This window comes from Ictalurus punctatus, chromosome 20, assembly GCF_001660625.3.
Source record: "Ictalurus punctatus breed USDA103 chromosome 20, Coco_2.0, whole genome shotgun sequence".
NCBI classification, from domain to species: domain Eukaryota; kingdom Metazoa; phylum Chordata; class Actinopteri; order Siluriformes; family Ictaluridae; genus Ictalurus; species Ictalurus punctatus.
The window spans coordinates 10740227-10760226 of NC_030435.2; the positions used below are offsets into that span (position 1 = coordinate 10740227).

The following is a 20000-nucleotide window of genomic DNA, read 5'->3' on the forward strand; positions in this document are numbered from 1 at the left end:
AGATTTATTAAAACCATTAACATTTCTATAATAATTTGTGACATTAGGCTACATTTTGCTGACAGGACATGGGCTGAACGGTGATGCATGGTGGCCCATTAGGGAGGTAGTTTATAACATTGCAATGCGTTAGCATAGTTAACTGGCTATCGCAAACATTACATGGAGCATAACATTAGCTGGTTTCACGGCCACAATGCCAGCTGCCTTAGAGAAACATAATATAGGGCCCGTCTTTCAGGTGCTTTGTCAAATTCGAGGTGTTTCCTTGCTTTCTTTCAAATGAACGATAGCATCGGTTGCACACCTCCTTCAGAGCATCAATTATATGTTTGTTGTCATCCGACTCGAATGCAGAGTAATATATTTGACTCTTACCACCTTTCCTCCCAACGAGTCAGGGCGGAGCTAAAATTGTCGCCATCTTCTTTAGTTTTTCCCATGTGCTTGTAGGCGTTCTTCTTCTTTACTACTTGTGGACCAACTAAAACACTTGCACGTATTTGCTGCCCCCTTCAGTTCCGGAAGAATTGCAACCACGGTACCTTCATTACCAATGGTACCTATGCTACTGCAGAAAAGCAAGTACCGTCACGTTTTAAGAATGAAGTATCGGTACTCATGACACCCCTATACTGTAGGGGCTGGGGTGTGTGTGTGTGTGTGTGTGTGAAAATCCCAGATCAGCAGTTTCTAAAATACTTCAACCAGCCCTTCTGGTGAGAACAGCCATGCCATGGTCACTGAGCTCACATTTTTCCTGATTCTGAACTTTGATGTGAACATTAACTGAAGCTCTTGAGCTGTATCTGCATGATTTTATATATTGCATATGATTGGCTGGCTAGATAACTGCATGAATGTGCAGGTGTACATGTGTTCCATAATGTAATTCCACAGGTGTACATGTGTTGTATAATGTAGAAAGTGTCAAAAATTGACCATGTGAATGGGTTTTGTTCTGATGTGGACACGGTATTTTTTTTTTGTTATAGGTGAGCCTCAAAAATTTTCCCTGAAGTTTAAAAGGGCAGAGGATTATCCCATTGACCTGTACTACCTGATGGACTTGAGTTACTCCATGAAGGATGATTTGGAGAATGTGAAGAATTTGGGAACGGACCTGATGCGTGAGATGCAGTCAGTCACATCTGACTTCAGGATTGGTATGGGTGTTTCAAACTATCCCAATAGCATTAAAGAATCAGTGGGATCCATAATGGTGTATGTTAACTAGCTCAGTTAACCAAGTGTGACTAAGTCAGGCTTGTTCTTTGGGTGTTGTTGGAGTTCTGCTCATTTAATCAACACAGATATTGAATGTATATATTCTGGTGTAATTTTTTTTTCCAGGTTTTGGTTCATTTGTGGAAAAGACTGTGATGCCCTACATCAGTACAACCCCTGCTAAGCTGCTGAATCCCTGTACTTCCGATCAAAACTGCACAAGCCCCTTCAGCTATAAAAATGTATTAAGTCTGACTGAGGATGGTCGCCAGTTTAACAGCCTAGTCAGCCGGCAACAGATTTCTGGAAACCTGGACTCACCCGAGGGAGGCTTTGACGCCATCATGCAAGTTGCTGTCTGTGGGGTAAGTTTGTTAGGGAGGTTACTTGAACTAAAGAGCAATTCTATTGGCCTTTTTCCTGTTGTCATGCCCTGTGTTCACAGAATTAATGCTCATTTTAAGCTGATTCATGGAAAGCAGCTATATGCGCAATGTGTTTCGACAAGGTAATAATCTTGAAGGAATGGCTGTAAATGACACCACAGTGTAAACTCCAAAGCTTTACTTGCACAACATGCTTAATAAGGATAATGGCTTAATTTCTGGAGCATTTTGTTGTTTAGGGCTGGACATCAGTTGATGAACGCTTATTGCGAAAGCATGCTTGGTCCTGTACATATTCTGGAAAACAAAGTAACCCTAACTCTATGAACCTATAGAAAACTAGTAACACTAAAAAAAAGTTAAACAAAAACAGCCTTAAGGAGGTTGTAAACCATTGTTGCATGTCAGCAGTTTATTATGAGTTTATGTAGGACAAAAACATCAGTTGCTATTCTAGTTTTTCACTTCTGCTGTAGAAACAGAATTTAAAAATCCCAATCTCTCATTTAATAGCCTACATGTAAACCTCATACCCTTTCTTGGCATAGTTAGTTAGTGGCCCTTGTGTCTAACTCGAACTGTTTTATAATAATTACGAAATGATGATAATGCGTTGCTGGAGTCTGGAGTTGCTTTTTTAAGTGCATTTTACGATATACATCACATATACCATAACCCTACATGTAAAATGTATAATGCTTTGTTTTTCATTTGTGGACTTAAATCAAAATACTGATTGTGTAGTTGCAATAGATGTTTTACCTCAAACAGTAATGTGCACACCATGCCTTTGTATGGAATGTGCAATGTATTGTCCAAGATTATCCTTGACACCCCCCGCCCCACCACGATTATGACAGTTGCTCACTGGGGAGGTTGAAGGGTAACACATGCTTTCTTACTTTTTCCAAGACACAATTTATCCTGGCCACTGATTGTTGTGCCATCATCAGAATTCAAACTCATGATCTCCCCAAATCCTATTGTGCTGCATGGGAGCACATCGATATATTTTTAACTGCACTACATTCATATATTTTTATTTGTAAGCTTTAAAATTAATAAGAACACCTTTTTTTGTTTGGATATTTTAGGAACAGATTGGTTGGAGGAATGTCACCCGACTACTAGTGTTTTCAACAGACGCTGGCTTTCACTTTGCGGGAGACGGTAAACTGGGTGGCATTGTGCTTCCCAATGATGGAAAATGCCACCTGAAGGATAATCTATACACAATGAGCCATTACTATGTAAGTTTGCTGTATTCCACATCCTAGAAATCTACAAATACACAGTAATATTGAAGACCTTCTTTGTTATAGGACTACCCTTCAATTGCACACCTTGTACAGAAACTGAGCGACAACAACATTCAGACCATCTTTGCTGTGACTGAGGAGTTCCAGCCTGTCTATAAGGTAATTATTTTTAATAACATGCAATAAGGCAAGTAGTGAACTATGTAGAAAAAAACAGCAAATTAAGCAAACAGATTTTGAGAAGATTCATTTAATTTTTAGGAGCTTAAAAATCTTATTCCAAAGTCAGCTGTGGGAACGTTGTCTGCGAACTCCAGTAATGTGATCAAACTTATCATTGATGCCTACAATGTGAGTAAAACAGTATTGTATGACTTTCTTTATGCTTGAAGTGTGTACTGTACTATACATTCTTGGTATGATTGCTGTTCATCTCCAATGGACTAATGTACATTAAGAGAATGTGGACACCTTACCATGGTACCAATATGTGAGCCTTCCCCAAACTGTTGCTAAAATATTGTAAGCACACAATTGAACAGAATGTCCTTGTATGTTGTACAATTACATTTTCCCTTCACTGTAACTAAGGGGCCTAGACCAAACCTGTTCCAGCATGACCGTGGCCCTGTGCATAAAGCTACAGTAGGTTCTTTAAAACATGGTTTGCCAAAGTTGGAGTGGAAGAACTCTAGTGGCCTGCACAAAAGCCCTGGCCTCAACCCCACTGAACACTTTTTTGATGAACTGGAAAGCTACCTGCAGGCAAGGAGGCCTTGCCCAACATCAGTGCCTGACCTTGCTAATGCTTTTGTGCCTGAATGGGCAAATCTCCACAGCCATGCTCCAAAATGTAATGGAAAGCCTTTCCAGAAGAGTGGAGGTTATTATAACAGCAAAGGGTGGACTAAATCTGGGATGGCATCAACAAGCACATAGTGTGATTGGTCAGGTGTCCAACTCTTGCTATAATATCCCAAAGTGAGTGAGGGATTCTTGTTTTTAAAAAGCAAAAAGGGCAAAATGAGATTCTTTTAATTATATATCTGTATGTTTAGTTGTTGATGTATTCACATTGTTTGAATCTCATGAACTTTCTTTCAATAATTTCCAAATCTCTGCCTTAGTCTCTGTCATCCGAGGTGATCCTGGAGAACAGCAAGCTGCCTGAGGGAGTGTCCATCTCATACGTGTCCCACTGCATAAACGGAGTGAGTGAAACGGGAGACAATGGAAGAAAGTGCTCAAATATCTCCATTGGTGATGAGGTAAGATCAAGTGTAATGTTAAGAGGTGAACATAGGAGGTCACTGAGAGAAGCTAACATGTTTAAACCTGCCAGTCCTATTTTATCTGATAAGATTTTTTTTTGGTCATATCATGAAAGTGAAATATGATCTGCACCAATGTTCCTGTTCATCATGCAGGTGACCTTTGACATAGCCATCACCTCTAAGGGCTGCCCATCACATGGTACATCAGAGGTGAAGATCAAGCCACTGGGCTTCAATGAGGAGGTAGTGGTTGTTCTAAACTTCATCTGTGAGTGTGAATGTTCCAAAAAAGGAATACCCAAAAGTCCTGACTGTCACTTTGGCAATGGAACCCTCGAATGTGGAGCATGCAGGTAAGAGATCAATGTCAAAAACACACTGGAGTGTGTTTGTTTCTCATGCATGAATTTAGTTTCAAATTATTTTTACTGAATTTGATTGAAAGTTCTCTAATCTAAAATGTAAAAAGCAAAAAACATTCCCTTGACCAATTCAAGCACATTAATACCAAGCCAAAAATCAATTCTAGAGTTAGAACTGTGGTGTGGTTTGTACTAGGAATATTGCCTTTTACATTTAAAGACCTCCAGATATATAACAGGGGATTAGAATTGTTAAACTTTAGTAAAACATTTAAGTGGGAGACCTCAAAACTGGTCGGACATCTGTCCCACCATTCATCTGGTGAAACAAATTCTGCTCCAACGAAGGCACGGTCTGCTGGATAAGCAACTTTAAATTCCATAATGTCCATAATCTTACTGAGAATCACCTTTTTCTGGTTGCAATTGGAAAAACTATACATTTTCACCAGTGTAAAGGGACTGTCTTCAATAAGCAGAGCCATATCTATCCAGTGTCTATTTTCGTTAGGAAAGGCGTTTCGATGTAATCAGAATGCTTGCTTCTAACTACCTTAGGTCCTACTAGAAGTAATAATGTCTTGTCAGAATTGACTAGGAGGAAGATATTCAGCGTCTATTGTCCTTTACACATTCCTTGACTATTAAGCTAGTATTTCTCGTCTGACTTTGCTGAAACCTATAACTGTTTCTTCAGCATAAGAGTGGAATACCATGTTTAAAAATAATTGTACCCAAAGGTAGCATATATATCGAAGACAGCAGTGGACCTAAAACGGAACTTTGTGTTAACCAAACTTTGCCATAGTATACATATAGAAGTCACCATTTTCATTTACAAACTGATAGCTATCAGTCACATAAGATCTGAGCCAAGAGAATAGGCTGTTCCCTAGAGTCCAAAATTTTCTACTCAATCAAGGAGAACAAGATCAATGTTATCAAAAGCTGCACTAAGGTCAAGCAAGGAGACACCACCCTGCCAGTGTAGGTCATTTACCACTTTATAATTTTATACCACTGTCTCAGTACTGTGATGAGGCCTAAATCCTGACTGACAGAGCCTAACTCGAACCGGTAACAAACTGTTTTACCAGCAATATCTTGTCCTGTTTTAGCACAAAAGGTGCAGTACATTTTCCCATTGTCATAACGTAACCAGGCTCTTGTAGCTAAGCTGATTTAAACAGTCTTGTCGGGATGGGAGCCGCAGAGACTGGAGAAGAAGACTTGACTCGCTGCACTTGGCTGTCATCATCTGTAAAAGATTGCACATCGATTGAAACGGGCTGGGATGACTCAAATGTCACTTGAGAACTTTCACTGGCCGAGAGGGTCTCAACATCGTCAGCATCTGATGTAGAGGAGGCAGGGTTTGGATGGGCAGGGAATGAGAGTGTCTATTTTCCGTTTGCGCATTTTGTTTTCTTGTCAGCTGCCCAACGTTAGTTATCTACACAGTTAGCTAGCCTACATATAACAGATAAATTCAAATTCCAACGAACTAAACCACATCAAACTAAATTAAACACCTTTTAATTAAGTTAACACTCCCAACTTTTTAACCCGATAAACGTGACGTTAAACCTGTTTCTGTTCATCTATACAGCCAACGCTTCAACCACTGCAGGACAAGAGTGCAGAGTTTGTTTATTGGAAACCATACAGATGTGCATGCGATAGGGCAGGTAATTGCAGGCACAAGAGGAGTTGAGAGTTCAGTAGCCTTAAGACTTATCGTAATTTCTATTTAATTTGTTTTTAAATTTTGTTTGTGGGTAACGGTGGCCACTGGCGACTGGCAGAAAAAACATAGTCACAAAATTAAAAAGTTAGTCGCATTGGTGACCATTTTAGTCGCCATCTGGAGCCCTGAATAAAGGGGGGCAGAGATGCGGTGCGATTCCTCTGGCTCACTGCACCATCCCATGAAAACAGATGAGAAACTGCGTGCGCTAAGGGTGAAGAGTGATGTTTGGTGTGTCCCCCAGTCCATTTCCCCTGGCAGCTGTGAGAAAGTATTTAAAGGAATATGAAACCTAACTTCCTGAGGTTGTGAACATGATAAAGGAATCACTTTATGTTGATGACTTCATCTCAAGTGCAAGTGATGTGGAAAATACCTTCTTTATACCTACCAGTGCAAAACACATGGTCTACATTGCTGGCATGGAGCTTTGCAAATGGACAACCAACTGTTCTGCAATGAAGGAGAAATGGAAGACAACAATGAATGGCCTTGCACCAGAGATTGAGGCAAATGGATCTGTACTGAAGGATCTAGGCTTGGTGTGGAGGACTGAAACAGATTTTGTCTTTGATCTGACTAGATTGTTGGATGTTGTAATAAAGGGAGAATACAAAAAGAAGCATTCTGTTTGCATATAAGAACCAATAGGCTTGCCTCCAGATCTTGCACGAGAATGGCAAAGATGGTCTTCAGAACTTCCACCACATAGTCGTCCTCCATTGGTATGGAATAAAATCTGATCAAAGGCACACTTATCTAATTGCTCTGCTCCTCCACGATTATGCATTCGTCAGAGAAGAGTGAACTGTATAAACCTCCCCCAATTGGATTTCGTTTCACCGGAACTGACCTTCTTACCTCAGTCTCCTCTGAATATGGCCCAAGTTAATGTTAGGTCCATGTGCAACAAAACTTTTTTATTTTAAATGAATTTTCTGCCAGACATAACTTGGATATTTTATTTCTGACTGAGACCTGGATTAGTCCTGGTGAGTCAACAGTCCTCAAGGAACTCTGTCTGCTGAACTGTTATTAGTACTCCAATGTCTTCTGGCAAGGGCGGTGGAGTTGCTATGGTTTTTAAACAATCACTTAATGTACGGACAGTTTCTGTTGGGATTTATTCATCGTTTGTGGTACAGTGTGTTGCGTTAGTCGACCTCCTCCACACTTTTGTGTTTTGATCTATAGGCCAACTAACCTGTACATTTTTGAAGAGACATTTTGAAGTGATTTTTGTGATTTTTTTAAAAACTTCTATTGTTCCGTTGTATGATCGTATGTTGTTATTGGATGATTTTAATGTGCATGTCTTTTGCCCTGGTCGATCCTTGGTTACTGAATTTATGATATCTTTCTTTTGGTCTTACTCAACATATAAATCAGGCAATCCATAATGATCAGTCTTTATTGATCACATATACATATGCACAGTGAAATTCTTTTTTTCGCATACCCTAGCATGTTAGGGTCAGTCATGATACAGCGCCCCTGGAGCAGAGAGGGTTAAGGGCCTTGCTCAAGGGCCCAACAGTGGCAGCTTGGCAGTGCTGGGGTTTGAACCACCGACCTTCCGATCAGCCACCACTGCCCCACCAAGCCACCACTGCCCAATGTTTCAGTGTTAATATTGAAAATGCTTCCTTGTCTGATCACAAGCCCATTGTTTTTAATGTCCCTGCTGCAAGCTCTGCCGTCGTGACTAGGCCCTCAGGCTGTTACTCCCATTTTATTAATTCACTCACTGCCTCTCAGTTTAGTGAAAGTCATCTAGCTAATGCTGTTGAAAAATCTATCTTGTGTGCTGCAGAGTCTTCTTCTGTACCCGATGATTTGATTGCTTTATTTTACACATTTTGCTCTAATATTTTAGATTCTATTGCTCCTTTCAAGCTGAAACAACAAAGCAAAAGTCTTATTACTGGCTGGATGATGATGCACGTTCTGTCAGACAGGCTTGTCGAACAGTAGAGCAGAGATGGAAGCATGAGCGTTTAACTGTGTCCTTTTGAGATTTTTAAAAATTGTCAGTTTAAGTTTCAGAATGCAGCAAAGTCAGCTAGGACTAGGTATTTCTCTGATTTAATTACTACACTCTGTCATAGACCTAAGACTTTATTCACTACGATAAATTCAATAATTACTCTAGAGCTGCAACAACTAATCGATAATAATCGATTATGAAAATCATTGTCAACGAATCTCATTATCGATTGGTTGGTCTGCGCGCAGCACAGGGCGCGTTTATTCACTACGTTACTTCTGTTCTGAAAACGTGCTTCAGAGAGTAAATACTAAAGTTGTGTCCCAAATGACATACTGTACACTTACACTAGAAAGGTAGTATCTCAAATGGAACACTAGTGGGTTTTTACTAACCGGAAGTATAAGTTGATTCCTAGTCGACGCCGCATTACGTCATACACACGCTAGCATTAGCAGACACCCAAAGTCACTGACAATGACTTTATTCACTTTACTGTTTGTGAACGTTACCTTTTATTCCCAACATGGCCTCAGTCACCATCAGACGGATGACTAATCAAGTGACTGAGGAAGAAAGTCCTCTAATGCAGGGGTGCATTTTATATTAAACACCATGATCATCAAACAGTGATCGACCTGTCTCTAAGCTATCTTTATTTTATCCTTATTTTATCTTTCTTTCTGTCAAAGCTGTTAGAGAAAGTTGTGCAGTCGCAATTGATCCTGTTTTTAAATTCAGCCATGTTATTGGAACCTTTACAATCTGGCTTCACTGCTTATCATAGCACAGTGTCTTTGTTAGTCAGTGTTTGTTTGTCAGTGCTTTGTTAAGTGTCAAATGACATTTTACTGGCAGTGGATGCTGGTAAAAATACTGTGTTGTTGCTACTAGACCTTACAGTTGCCTTTGATACTGTAGATCATAACATACTATTTTGGCGCTTAGAGCATTTGATTGTTATCAAATGGTTCAGCTCATTAAGCCTTACAATGGTTCAGCTCATATCTTAAAGACAGGTCCTTATCGGTAGCGTTGGGTAATTTCTCCTCATCTTCCACTCCTATTATTAGTAGTGTACCTCAAGACTCCATTCTGGGCCCACTTCTTTTTAACTTGCGTGTCCATTGGGGAACATTTATTAAGGCACACAATATCTCTTTTCATTTATATGCTGATGATACCCAGTTGTACATACCATTGAAAGCTGGTGACTCCATTCAGGCATTGTTGGACTGTCTGGATGATTTATAAAAAAATAAAAAAATATAAAAAAAAAAGGTTAATAAATAATTTCCTCCAACTTAATGAAGACAAAACCAAAATAATTGTTTATGGAATCAATTGCCACTGGACATTTGCCCTCTATTAATAATCCATTTATCCACTCATGTATATAAACAGGGTGTTACACATCTGCACATATTCAAATTATACACATACACTGAGGTGTATAGTGTACATATTACCATTATTATTTTTTTTACTAATTTAATTATTTGTTTATTCCTATTGTGTGTGTGTGTGTGTGTATATATGTGTGTGTGCATATATATATATATATATATATATATATATATATATATATATATATATATATATATATATATATATATAGAGAGAGAGAGAGAGAGAGAGAGAGAGAGAGAGAGAGAGAGAGAGAGAGAGATACTTTTATTTCAATTCTATTCCTATTTAATGTGTATTCTTTCCTATCTGTTTTTTGTGTAATTGAGCTGCTGTAACGAGGGAATTTCCCAAGTGTGAGATCAATAAAGGTTATCTTATCTTATCTTACATCCGCCTTGCACCTTCAGTTACTATTTTTAAAATGAGGCTGAAAACATATCTCTTCTCCCAGGCATTTCAGTCAAATTTTTTACCATTGTCTGTCTTTATTTGGTTTTATTCTGTTTTCTCTTTTACTTTTCTTTACTCTGTTCAGCACTTTGGTTAGCTTCACTATGTTAAATATGTTTTATAAATAAAATTTACATACTTATTATGGCCAAAATTATGATCACGATTATTTTATAAATATGGAGATCACGATTATTTATCATGAATTTTCATTGATTTTAGGGACACTTTTTTTTTTTTTTTTTTTTTGCACTTTCACATTTAAATAAACAGACCACTGCTTTCACCTCCATGTTGTGCTACATTCCTGCTAATGTACTAATCTGTGCATCAAGTTAGACTGGTCCTTAAAGTGCATCATCGCGTACAAGCAAAATATAAGTAAAATTGTATCCAAAATATAAGTAAAAATAAATATGCAATCAACCAAATATAACACTATGCACCCAAATGAAAAAAAATCAGGCCTTTGCAGAAAATGCAATAAGTGTTTACTGGAGGAGAGACGCAGCCAAATCACCCAATAGAGTGGTGCAGGGTTGACGTCATTTTGTACCGGAACCCGGAAGTTAGCATCACACTGGTTCCCTCGACAAAAACTCAATAGGATTTTCCCATAGACTTTTAGATTATTGCAAAAAAAAAAAAAAAACTCTGTGATTAACAAAAGTTTACATTGCTAACACGTTTTTTCCAAGATAATTTTCACAAATGAACATAACTTTTATGAAGTTTGAAGCCTAAATGCAATCGCAAGAAATAAAAATCTAACAATGTGCTTTAAACAAACTAACCACGGTCTCTTGACTTCCACCATCACCAAGCTTCCGACAACTTTTCCAAACTTTTACAAACATTTTACATAATACGGATTTACTCTGTGGATGAATCTTTATCCACATTTTTTGGGAATCGTGCACAGCGTTCCTGAACCAGTTTATTTGCAAAGTTTTTTTTTTCCCTCTTTGGCGTGATGACGTTTAGTGTCCCCAACAACGTCTGTTGCAACATGTTCGCAATTGCCTTTTTCAATACATGTAAAAGCTTTAAAAACTCATGAGTGGGGTATAAATATTTTGACCTTGTGTTCACCGCAGACCTTATTTCAGGCTTTTAACCAAAATCCCATTCAAAAAACCCATTTGATTTCGGGACGATGGAACCAAAAGTGCTAAAATGCTAACTCGTTTCCGGGTTTTGGCATACAAAATTAATTCATCCCTGCACCACTCTATGGTGATTGGCTGTAAGTTTAGGAAGCGCTTGATTTGATATGCAGCAGAGTTTTATATGAATGGAGGACTAACTTTAAACGTCAATATCGCTGTTGATCATGTTCATGTAATCGTGGGCAGTGAAAATCGTAATCGAGATCAACATTCAATTAATTGTGCAGCTCTAGTTTCAGTCTGCATTGCAGAAATGAAGGAATTCCTGTGGTATGCTTCAAAGAAATTTAAGTGAGGTTTTTTTGTTTTTGTTTTTTTTTTCTTTTCTTTTTAATCAAGTAGTCAGTCATTAAAACAGAAAAGACAACATCCTCTATATTAAGAGAGAAGAAATCTTTTTCGTACACCCTGCCCCCCGAATGTTTACATTCTGAATGTTATTAATTTCTAATGGCAGAATTCTAACTCCATAAGAGTTTCATTTTCTATGGAGTTAAATTTGTATTGGACATCATTTTTCAAGAAAAATATACAATGAGAGAGAAGAAAAACACTTGTGCAAAAATTTGCTCTTCAAATTAAGAGCATTCTTTAAGTTTTCTAAGCTTCCTTTTCACTATTCATGATTTATGAATGCACTGCCAGAGTTTTCATCTACAATTTCAAAGTTTTTGGTTATGCTCCACAAGTTTACATTTGCCCTTCTGGCACAGATCTCTCATGTGGGTGGGCTTAACAGTGATTTACTCTTATTGGCTAGGGAGATTTGGATTGACAGCTCCCTGACCTGGAAGTGGAGACTTCAGTGGTGCAAACTTTGGCACGTAAATGAAAACTCAGGCTGCGCATTCATGAACCATGATTAACGAAAAGGGAACTTGGAAAACTGGTAACAATGAATGCTGTGTATATATGAAGACCATTTAAAATTTTTGCCACTGAGTTCAATGTATTTCTTTTTTTTCCTCATTGTATATTTTTGTTTGATTCTTGAAAAGTTATAAAAGTTATGTTCAATACTTTCGGCACAAATTTACTTCCATAGTTAAATGGCTCTGTTGTACAGTAAGACTGAAGATGCTGCGTTGTGTCTTGACAGATGCAATGAGGGACGTATTGGAAGGGTTTGTGAATGTAGCAAAGATGACGTCAGGGCAGAGGATCTGGATGCAAACTGCCGCATGGACAACGGCACAGATATCTGTAGCAACAATGGAGACTGTATCTGTGGAACATGTGAATGCAAGAAGCGAGACAACCCAGAGGAGCGGTATGAAGGGAAGTACTGTGAATGTGACAACTTCAACTGTGACCGATCCAGCAACAAACTATGCGGAGGTGAGATTGCATGCTCATTCTATAATCTATTTCAACATTTGTATTGTTTAAGCCATTTTAATGAAATTCTTTGCTCTTTAATATGTAATTTACACCGTTGATGCAGGCTGTGATCTTTGACCTTGTGGTGTGCTCAAAGAGCATTAAACCGGTCATTGGTGGGTTCAGTTTTGTTTACTGCCTATTGCCATCACTGCAGAGTCATAGCTAAATGTGGGGACTCCGTGTTTAAACCCCGCTGCAGCTAGATTGGTTTGAGCTGCCAGTAAGATTATAGTAACTCAAATAAGCACTCTTTACAACTGTGGTCATCATGCACAAAACATCAAACCATGAGGTGTATGGGCTACAACAGCAGTAGACCACATTGGGTTAAATCTCCTGCCAGCCATGAAAAGAATCATAGGCACAGGCTCACCAAAACTGGATTAGAAAAAAAAAAAAATCACTGAATTATACCTTTCAGAGTACAAGAGGTTATTCCATTTACTCTTGCTAGTGCACTATTAAAGGTTTCCTTTGATATGTCCTCTCACATCTGGTCCAGTTTAGGGTTTTTTTTGTTTTTTGTTTACATTAAAGTATCAATACAATTACACATTTAGCAATTATACATTAGCAAGGGAGTATTTGAAATAGCAACCAATTCTAAAAGATTGGAGGGATAGGTGGGACATTAAGTCTGGATTCAATTATGAACCTGAAAATATTTAAATAACTGTGACTTTGGAAATATTTATATTTTGAAGTGAGAGTAGAATATGGAGCAAAAGACTCATCAATTAGGTCACTAAATTTGCCAAGACCTAGTTGGCTCCACTGAATACATGCTAAGTCTAACTGAGCTGGAAGCAGTTTTTGATTCTAGCATATAGGACCACTTATGGAGAGGTCTAAGAAACCAAAACATTGTCTAAACTGAGTGAACACACTTATTTATTTATTTGTTTGTTTATTTATTTATTTATAAAATTGAAGCAAAAACAATTATCCAACACCTTTCACCAATGTGAAAAACTAATTGCCCCCTTAAACTTAAAATCTGGTGGTGCCACCTTTTAGCAGCAATAACTGCAACCAAATGCTTCTGATAACTGTAGACCAGTCTATCACTTACTTTTAGGACTTGCTCCTTTGCTTTGGATCATTGTCTTGTTGCATAATCCAGTTGTGCTTCAGTTTCAACTTATGGATGTGAAGACCATTCATCCTCCTTAGGATTTTCTGGTAGAGAGCAGAGTTCATGTTTCCCTCAATTATTGCAAGTTGCCCTGAAGCAGCAAAGCATCCTCACACAATCACACTTCCACCATCATGCTTGAACATAAGTACAGATGTGGCCATTAAAAATGCGTGTCAAAGGAAACTGGATCCTATGATTTCATTCTTTTGAATAAACACTGTTTGCTAGTAGATACAATAGTTCTGCCTGGACATGTACTATATACAGCATATATTCTTTTTACCACCAAACCCTGCTGTTTCTTGTACTGAAGCCCATGATCTGCTTATGTTTGGTCTGCAGCTCTATGAAACTCTCTCAGAATCATTTTGCAACAAGCAGCAGAGCACATTAAACGTTGTCAAGTCTGAAAAAAATGGAATGTGTTGGTCCATTAGATTTAACAAAACCTATTACGTATGGTTTACATACACTGAGGGGGAAAAAAGCTGCTGATTTTGTACGTTTGCCCTCTGACAAAGAAATGATCTGTCTATAATTTTAATGGTAGATTTATTTGAACAGTGAGAGACAGAATAACAACAAGAAAATCCAGAAAAACGCAGGTCAAAAATGTTATAAATCGATTTGCATTTTAATGAGGGAAATAAGTTCAATTCAATTTTATTTGTATAGCGCTTTTTACAATAGACATTGTCTCAAAGCAGCTTTACAGAAATATCAACATGGTATACAGATATTAAAGGTGCGAATTTATCCCAACTGAGCAAGCCACTGAGTGGCGACGGTGGCAAGGAAAAACTCCCTAAGATGTTTTAAGAGGAAGAAACCTTGAGAGGAACCCGACTCAGAAGGGAACCCATCCTCATCTGGGTAACAACAGATATTGTGAAAAAGTTCATTATGGATTTATATGAAGTCTGTATGGCGTTAAGAGCAGCCGTAGTCCCAGCAGTCTGGAATTAAAGAAGATTTGAGCTCCATCCAGAGGCAGAGAGGATCTGGATCTCTAGTATCTCCATAAATTCGTGTGGGGCTCGGCGAAAGGAGAGAGGGAGAAAAAAGATAATTATGACTGCGAAGTAGTAGAACAGAATCTAGTCAGGGTAGGCTTGAGTAAACAAATATGTTTTAAGCTTAGACTTAAACACTGAGACTGTGTCTGGGTCCCGAACACTAATAGGAAGACGTTCCATAACTGTGGGGCTCTATAAGAGAAAGCTCTTCCCCCTGCTGTAGCCTTCACTATTCGAGGTACCGTCAGATAGCCTGCATCTTTTGATCTAAGTAGGCGTGGCGGATCATATAAAACCAAAAGGTCGCTTAGATATTGTGGCGCGAGACCATTTAGTGCTTTATAGGTTAATAAAAGTATTTTATAATTAATGCGAGATTTTACTGGGAGCCAATGCAGTATTGATAATATCGGTGTGATATGGTCGTATCTTCTAGTTCTAGTTAGGACTCTAGCAGCTGCATTCTGGACTAATTGGAGCTTATTTATATTCCTGCTGGAACATCCAGACAGTATGGCATTACAGTAATCTAATCTAGAGGTGACGAATGCATGAACTAGTATTTCCGCATCATGTAGTGACAATGTTTCTTATTTTAGAAATATTTCTGAGATAAGTATTTGACCCCTCTGCTAAACATGACTTCGTATTGGTGGCAAAACCCTTGTTGGCAATCACAGAGGTCAGACGTTTCTTGTAGTTGGCCACCAGGTTTGCACACATCTCAGGAGGGATTTTGTCCCACTCCTCTTTGCAGATCTTCTCCAAGTCATTAAGGTTTCGAGGCTGACGTTTGGCAACTCGAACCTTCAGCTCCCTCCACAGATTTTGTATGGGATTAAGGTCTGGAGACTGGCTAGGCCACTCCAGGACCTTAATGTGCTTCTTCTTGAGCCACTCCTTTGTTGCCTTGGCCATGTGTTTTGGGTCATCGTCATGCTGGAATACCCATCCATGACCCATTTTCAATGCCCTGGCTGAGGGAAGGAGGTTCTCACCCAAGATTTGACGGTACATGACCCCGTCCATCGTCCTTTTGATGCGGTGAAGTTGTCCTGTCCCCTTAGCAGAAAAACACCCCCAAAGCATAATGTTTCCACCTCCATGTTTGACGGTGGGGATGGTGTTCTTGGGGTCATAGGCAGCATTCCTCCTCCTCCAAACACGGTGAGTTGAGTTGATGTCAAAGAGCTCCATTTTGGTCTCATCTGACCACAACACTTTCACCCAGTTGTCCTCTGAATCATTCAGATGTTCATTGGTAAACTTCAGACGGGCATGTATATGTGCTTTCTTGAGCAGCGGACCTTGCGGGAGCTGCAGGATTTCAGTCCTTCACGGCATAGTGTGTTACCAATTGTTTTCTTGGTGACTATGGTCCCAGCTGTCTTGAGATCATTGACAAGATCCTCCTGTGTAGTTCTGGGCTGATTCCTCACTGTTCTCATGATCGTTGCAACTCCACGAGGTGAGATCTTGCATGTAGCCCCAGGCCGAGGGAGATTGACAGTTCTTTTGTGTTTCTTCCATTTGCAAATAATCGCACCAACTGTTGTCACCTTCTCACCAAGCTGCTTGGCAATGGTCCAAGCCCATTCCAGACGTTGTAGGTCTACAATCTTATCCCTGACATCCTTGGAGAGCCCTTTGGTCTTGGCCATGGTGGAGAGTTTGGAATCTGATTGCTTCTGTGGACAGGTGTCTTTTATACAGGTAACAAGCTGAGATTAGGAGCACTCCCTTTAAGAGTGTGCTCCTAATCTCAGCTCGTTACCTGTATAAAAGACACCTGGGAGCCAGAAATCTTTCTGATTGAGAGGGGATCAAATACTTATTTCCCTCATTAAAATGCAAATCAATTTATAACATTTTTGACATGTGTTTTTCTGGATTTTCTTGTTGTTATTCTGTCTCTCACTGTTCAAATAAATCTACCATTAAAATTATAGAATGGTCCTTTCTTTGTCAGTGGGCAAACGTACAAAATCAGCAGGGGATCAAATACTTTTTTCCCTCACTGTAAAAGTGTTGTTTCTTATCAAAACTTATGATGAACCTAATTTAAACAAGTTTCTCAAGAGTGAGCGTGGTTGAGTCACGTAGTATAGGTAACTATAGAACTTAATTGAGTGGGGGTTTTTTCACTGTAGAAAGTTCCTCGAGGTAACATTGAATTTCATCTTCTCCTTTCTTGCCAATGGAAACTTTTGTTCTTTTCTTAGATTAAGTTTTACTATTTAAAAACTGGTTTAAAGTGAGCACAAGTCCACATAATTCATTAATGAAGTCTCCGTGCACTCCCCTAGCTGCCACTTATACAGGATTAGTTTTATTTAGAACAATTAATGGCTGTGTGACATGACCAAACATTATAGTTTTATGTGTCAGCTGCTATATTTTACTTCCCTTAACTATGCAACTGGGAACTAATGTGTGAAACCTAAGTAATTAGCCAGCTATCTAGCTACCACCCAACTTCTTAGCCTAGGTAACCAGCTAATAAACTAATTAATAGGTGCGTCCCACATCGCACAGTTATGCACTATTCTGTGCCATTTTATAGTGTAAATAGTGTGATTAGTGTGTTCACAATGGGAAAAACCCCAAAAAATGAAGTGTGTAATGATGGGCACTTCATGCACTCAACGGTTGAAGCTTTCCTTACATAGCGAATGGGGAGGGGCTATATCAGGCTCCAATGCGGAACTTAGGCAGGAAAAAAGTTTACATTGCCTGTAGCTATAGCCACAACCACATGTTGATTTTAAATTGTGCAAACAAATTTTGCCTGCAGAGACCAGATGATGCCTCCATCTGACAGTGACTGAGGTCTTGTTGGGTATAAAAGAAAACTGTTTATTAACATAAACAGTAAAATATACCAATTAATTTTTGCTATTTTGCTAATTATAGAGCCATCTACGTGCATTTGACATAATTTGCCCTTGACTGAGAAGCAGCATACACGTCCTGTTAGTACAAGACCGAAAGTGTACCATTTGAGACGATACTATCCTTATAAAATTCATACACTATACTGCAGAGTGCATATTATAAGTGTATAGTATGTCATTGGGGACACAGCTAATGTTTTTTGTGGTTAACTAGCTTCCTAACATTAGACAAAGAGAAGTTAAGTGATGGCAACTTTAATATCCTTTGAGATGTTAGTGTTGAATGGGTACTTACCATCGGTGCTTAAGCTGACAAGGATAATAAAAACGCTGTTTGACCAGCAGCTATTTATGAAATGCGGTAGAAAAACTGCGGGTTAAATTTAAAATGAACTGACTGCTAATGGAGTGCTCTGAAGTAGATCAGCGATGAGTGACCGAACATGGGCACTTCAGAGACCAATCAGATTTCAGATTGGACCAGTGCCCCTCTAGCCCAACCCCTGGATCTGCCAGTGAAACAAAAAGAGGGAATTTCATACTAAACAAGCTGTAACTGGAAATATTTTTTTTTTCATTATTATTATTTATAACCACAGCTAAATGGCAGCTTAATTAGGTGTAATTTAAATTAAGTTCTACCCAAAGCAGATTATTCTGAAGAATTGTACATACAATTATTTTTATCATCACAAACATGAATTATCAGTCTTTACTTTTAATATACAGCTCATTGTAGAATCATTTACCCAGGGTGTGATTTGTGAAAAAATCAGACAGGGGGGGATGTAGCCTATATAGACTATGAAGCCCGTTACTCTATTTAAATGAATAAATTTAATTTAGATAGAGTAGAATTAATAAAAGGCACAGCCTGTAACTGAATGTCACCCACAAATGTCATAATTATCTTCTCTAATACTGTAATTGAGGCATTTATTCAAGTAATATATTGCAAACTGAAACATGTATACTACAGAAAAATTAAATGTCTGAGCGGAATTCGAGCAAACTTTGTTTTACCGGTGAGTGCGAGCAGTACATGAGTGGAGTGCTCATTTGGGCTGTGAGCGATTTAGCAGATTGTCTCACTGCTCCACTTCACTCACATGTTCTGTTGCAGTGGTTTGCTTAGCTATATATTTTAAAAAAAAAATAATTTTAGGTATTTTATCGGGTCTGTTGGTGAAATAGCATCAATCACTGTCGGTGGGGGAGATAAATTTTGTCCCCACTGGGGATAAAAATAATTTAGCAGAGGCAAAATCCCCCTGGCAAATCACACCATGCAATTATACGTACAACAAATAAATTCTGTCTCCTTACAATATACTTCTATCAATAATCACTTAAATATATAAGTGATACCATAAATATATGGTATAAACTTTTTTATACCATTACTGACTGAACAATTCACAATAGGCTCACCTGCCTAGATTACTGGCAGACCCAAAATGGCTGTTCGTTTTGGGCAGAGCAGCCTTTTTCCTTGACAACCCTTCCCTGACCCCTGAAGGCTGTTTTGTTTTCAGGTTGATATCGGTTTGTGTAGCTCTTTGCCCATGTAGAGTGAAGGATTATGGGAATTCAACAATGACCCAAAAATAAAAATGTTGTGGGCAAAATGTTCTACCTTTTTAAAACATCACACTAAATGAATGTTTTATTAAAAAAAAAAAAAAAAACATTCCGTCATCTCAAAACATTTAACATAATCTGTGGCTTTGACAACATCCTCAAAACATCCTCTGAATGTTGCAGTTAATACTTTATATCTTAGTTATCAGTTAACTTTATAGAAACATTATTTAAATTAGAAAACATCCTTAAACATTCTTTAAACATTAGATTTAAAATGTTTTGTTTAAAACATTAATAGAACTTCTAGGTAATGTTAGCCAAAGTTGTGAGAATGTTCCCTGCAAGCTAGGTATGTGGACACCTGGAAGGGTAGATCCGTAACCTGAAGGGACTTTATTGTTTATGGGAAAACTTGTTTATGAAAAAATGCTATTTAATTATTTTATTTAGTTTTTTGGGCATCACCAAACTCAAATTAGCTGTGGCATGCATGCCACATGGGGGATTATGGGTGATCGTCATTTATCAACATCTGCAAATAAAAATATAATCAGCGTTTGCGAAACGTGTATAAAGCCAGCATAATTTTTTTGTTTGGTTTGCCCTATGCAAACATTTACACAGAAATGTACTCAAAGATTGATGAATGAGGTGCATTTTGGGGGAAATAATGCTGATTGATTCATTCAGTTTTGTCCTGTTGGCTAAATTTCT

General features: G+C 38.4%; 1 protein-coding gene across 1 annotated transcript in view; it reads left to right on the forward strand.

Moving 5' to 3' along the window:
* The window catches only part of itgb1 (integrin, beta 1), a gene marked incomplete at its 5' end in the record, with an annotated part of 80832 nt that overhangs the window by 40980 nt on the left and 19852 nt on the right, over positions 1-20000 (forward strand). The window contains 8 exon segments of the mRNA NM_001200086.1: positions 996-1166; positions 1354-1592; positions 2708-2863; positions 2936-3031; positions 3134-3223; positions 4000-4140; positions 4300-4499; positions 12371-12609. Coding sequence (NP_001187015.2) covers positions 996-1166; positions 1354-1592; positions 2708-2863; positions 2936-3031; positions 3134-3223; positions 4000-4140; positions 4300-4499; positions 12371-12609 — 1332 coding nt within the window.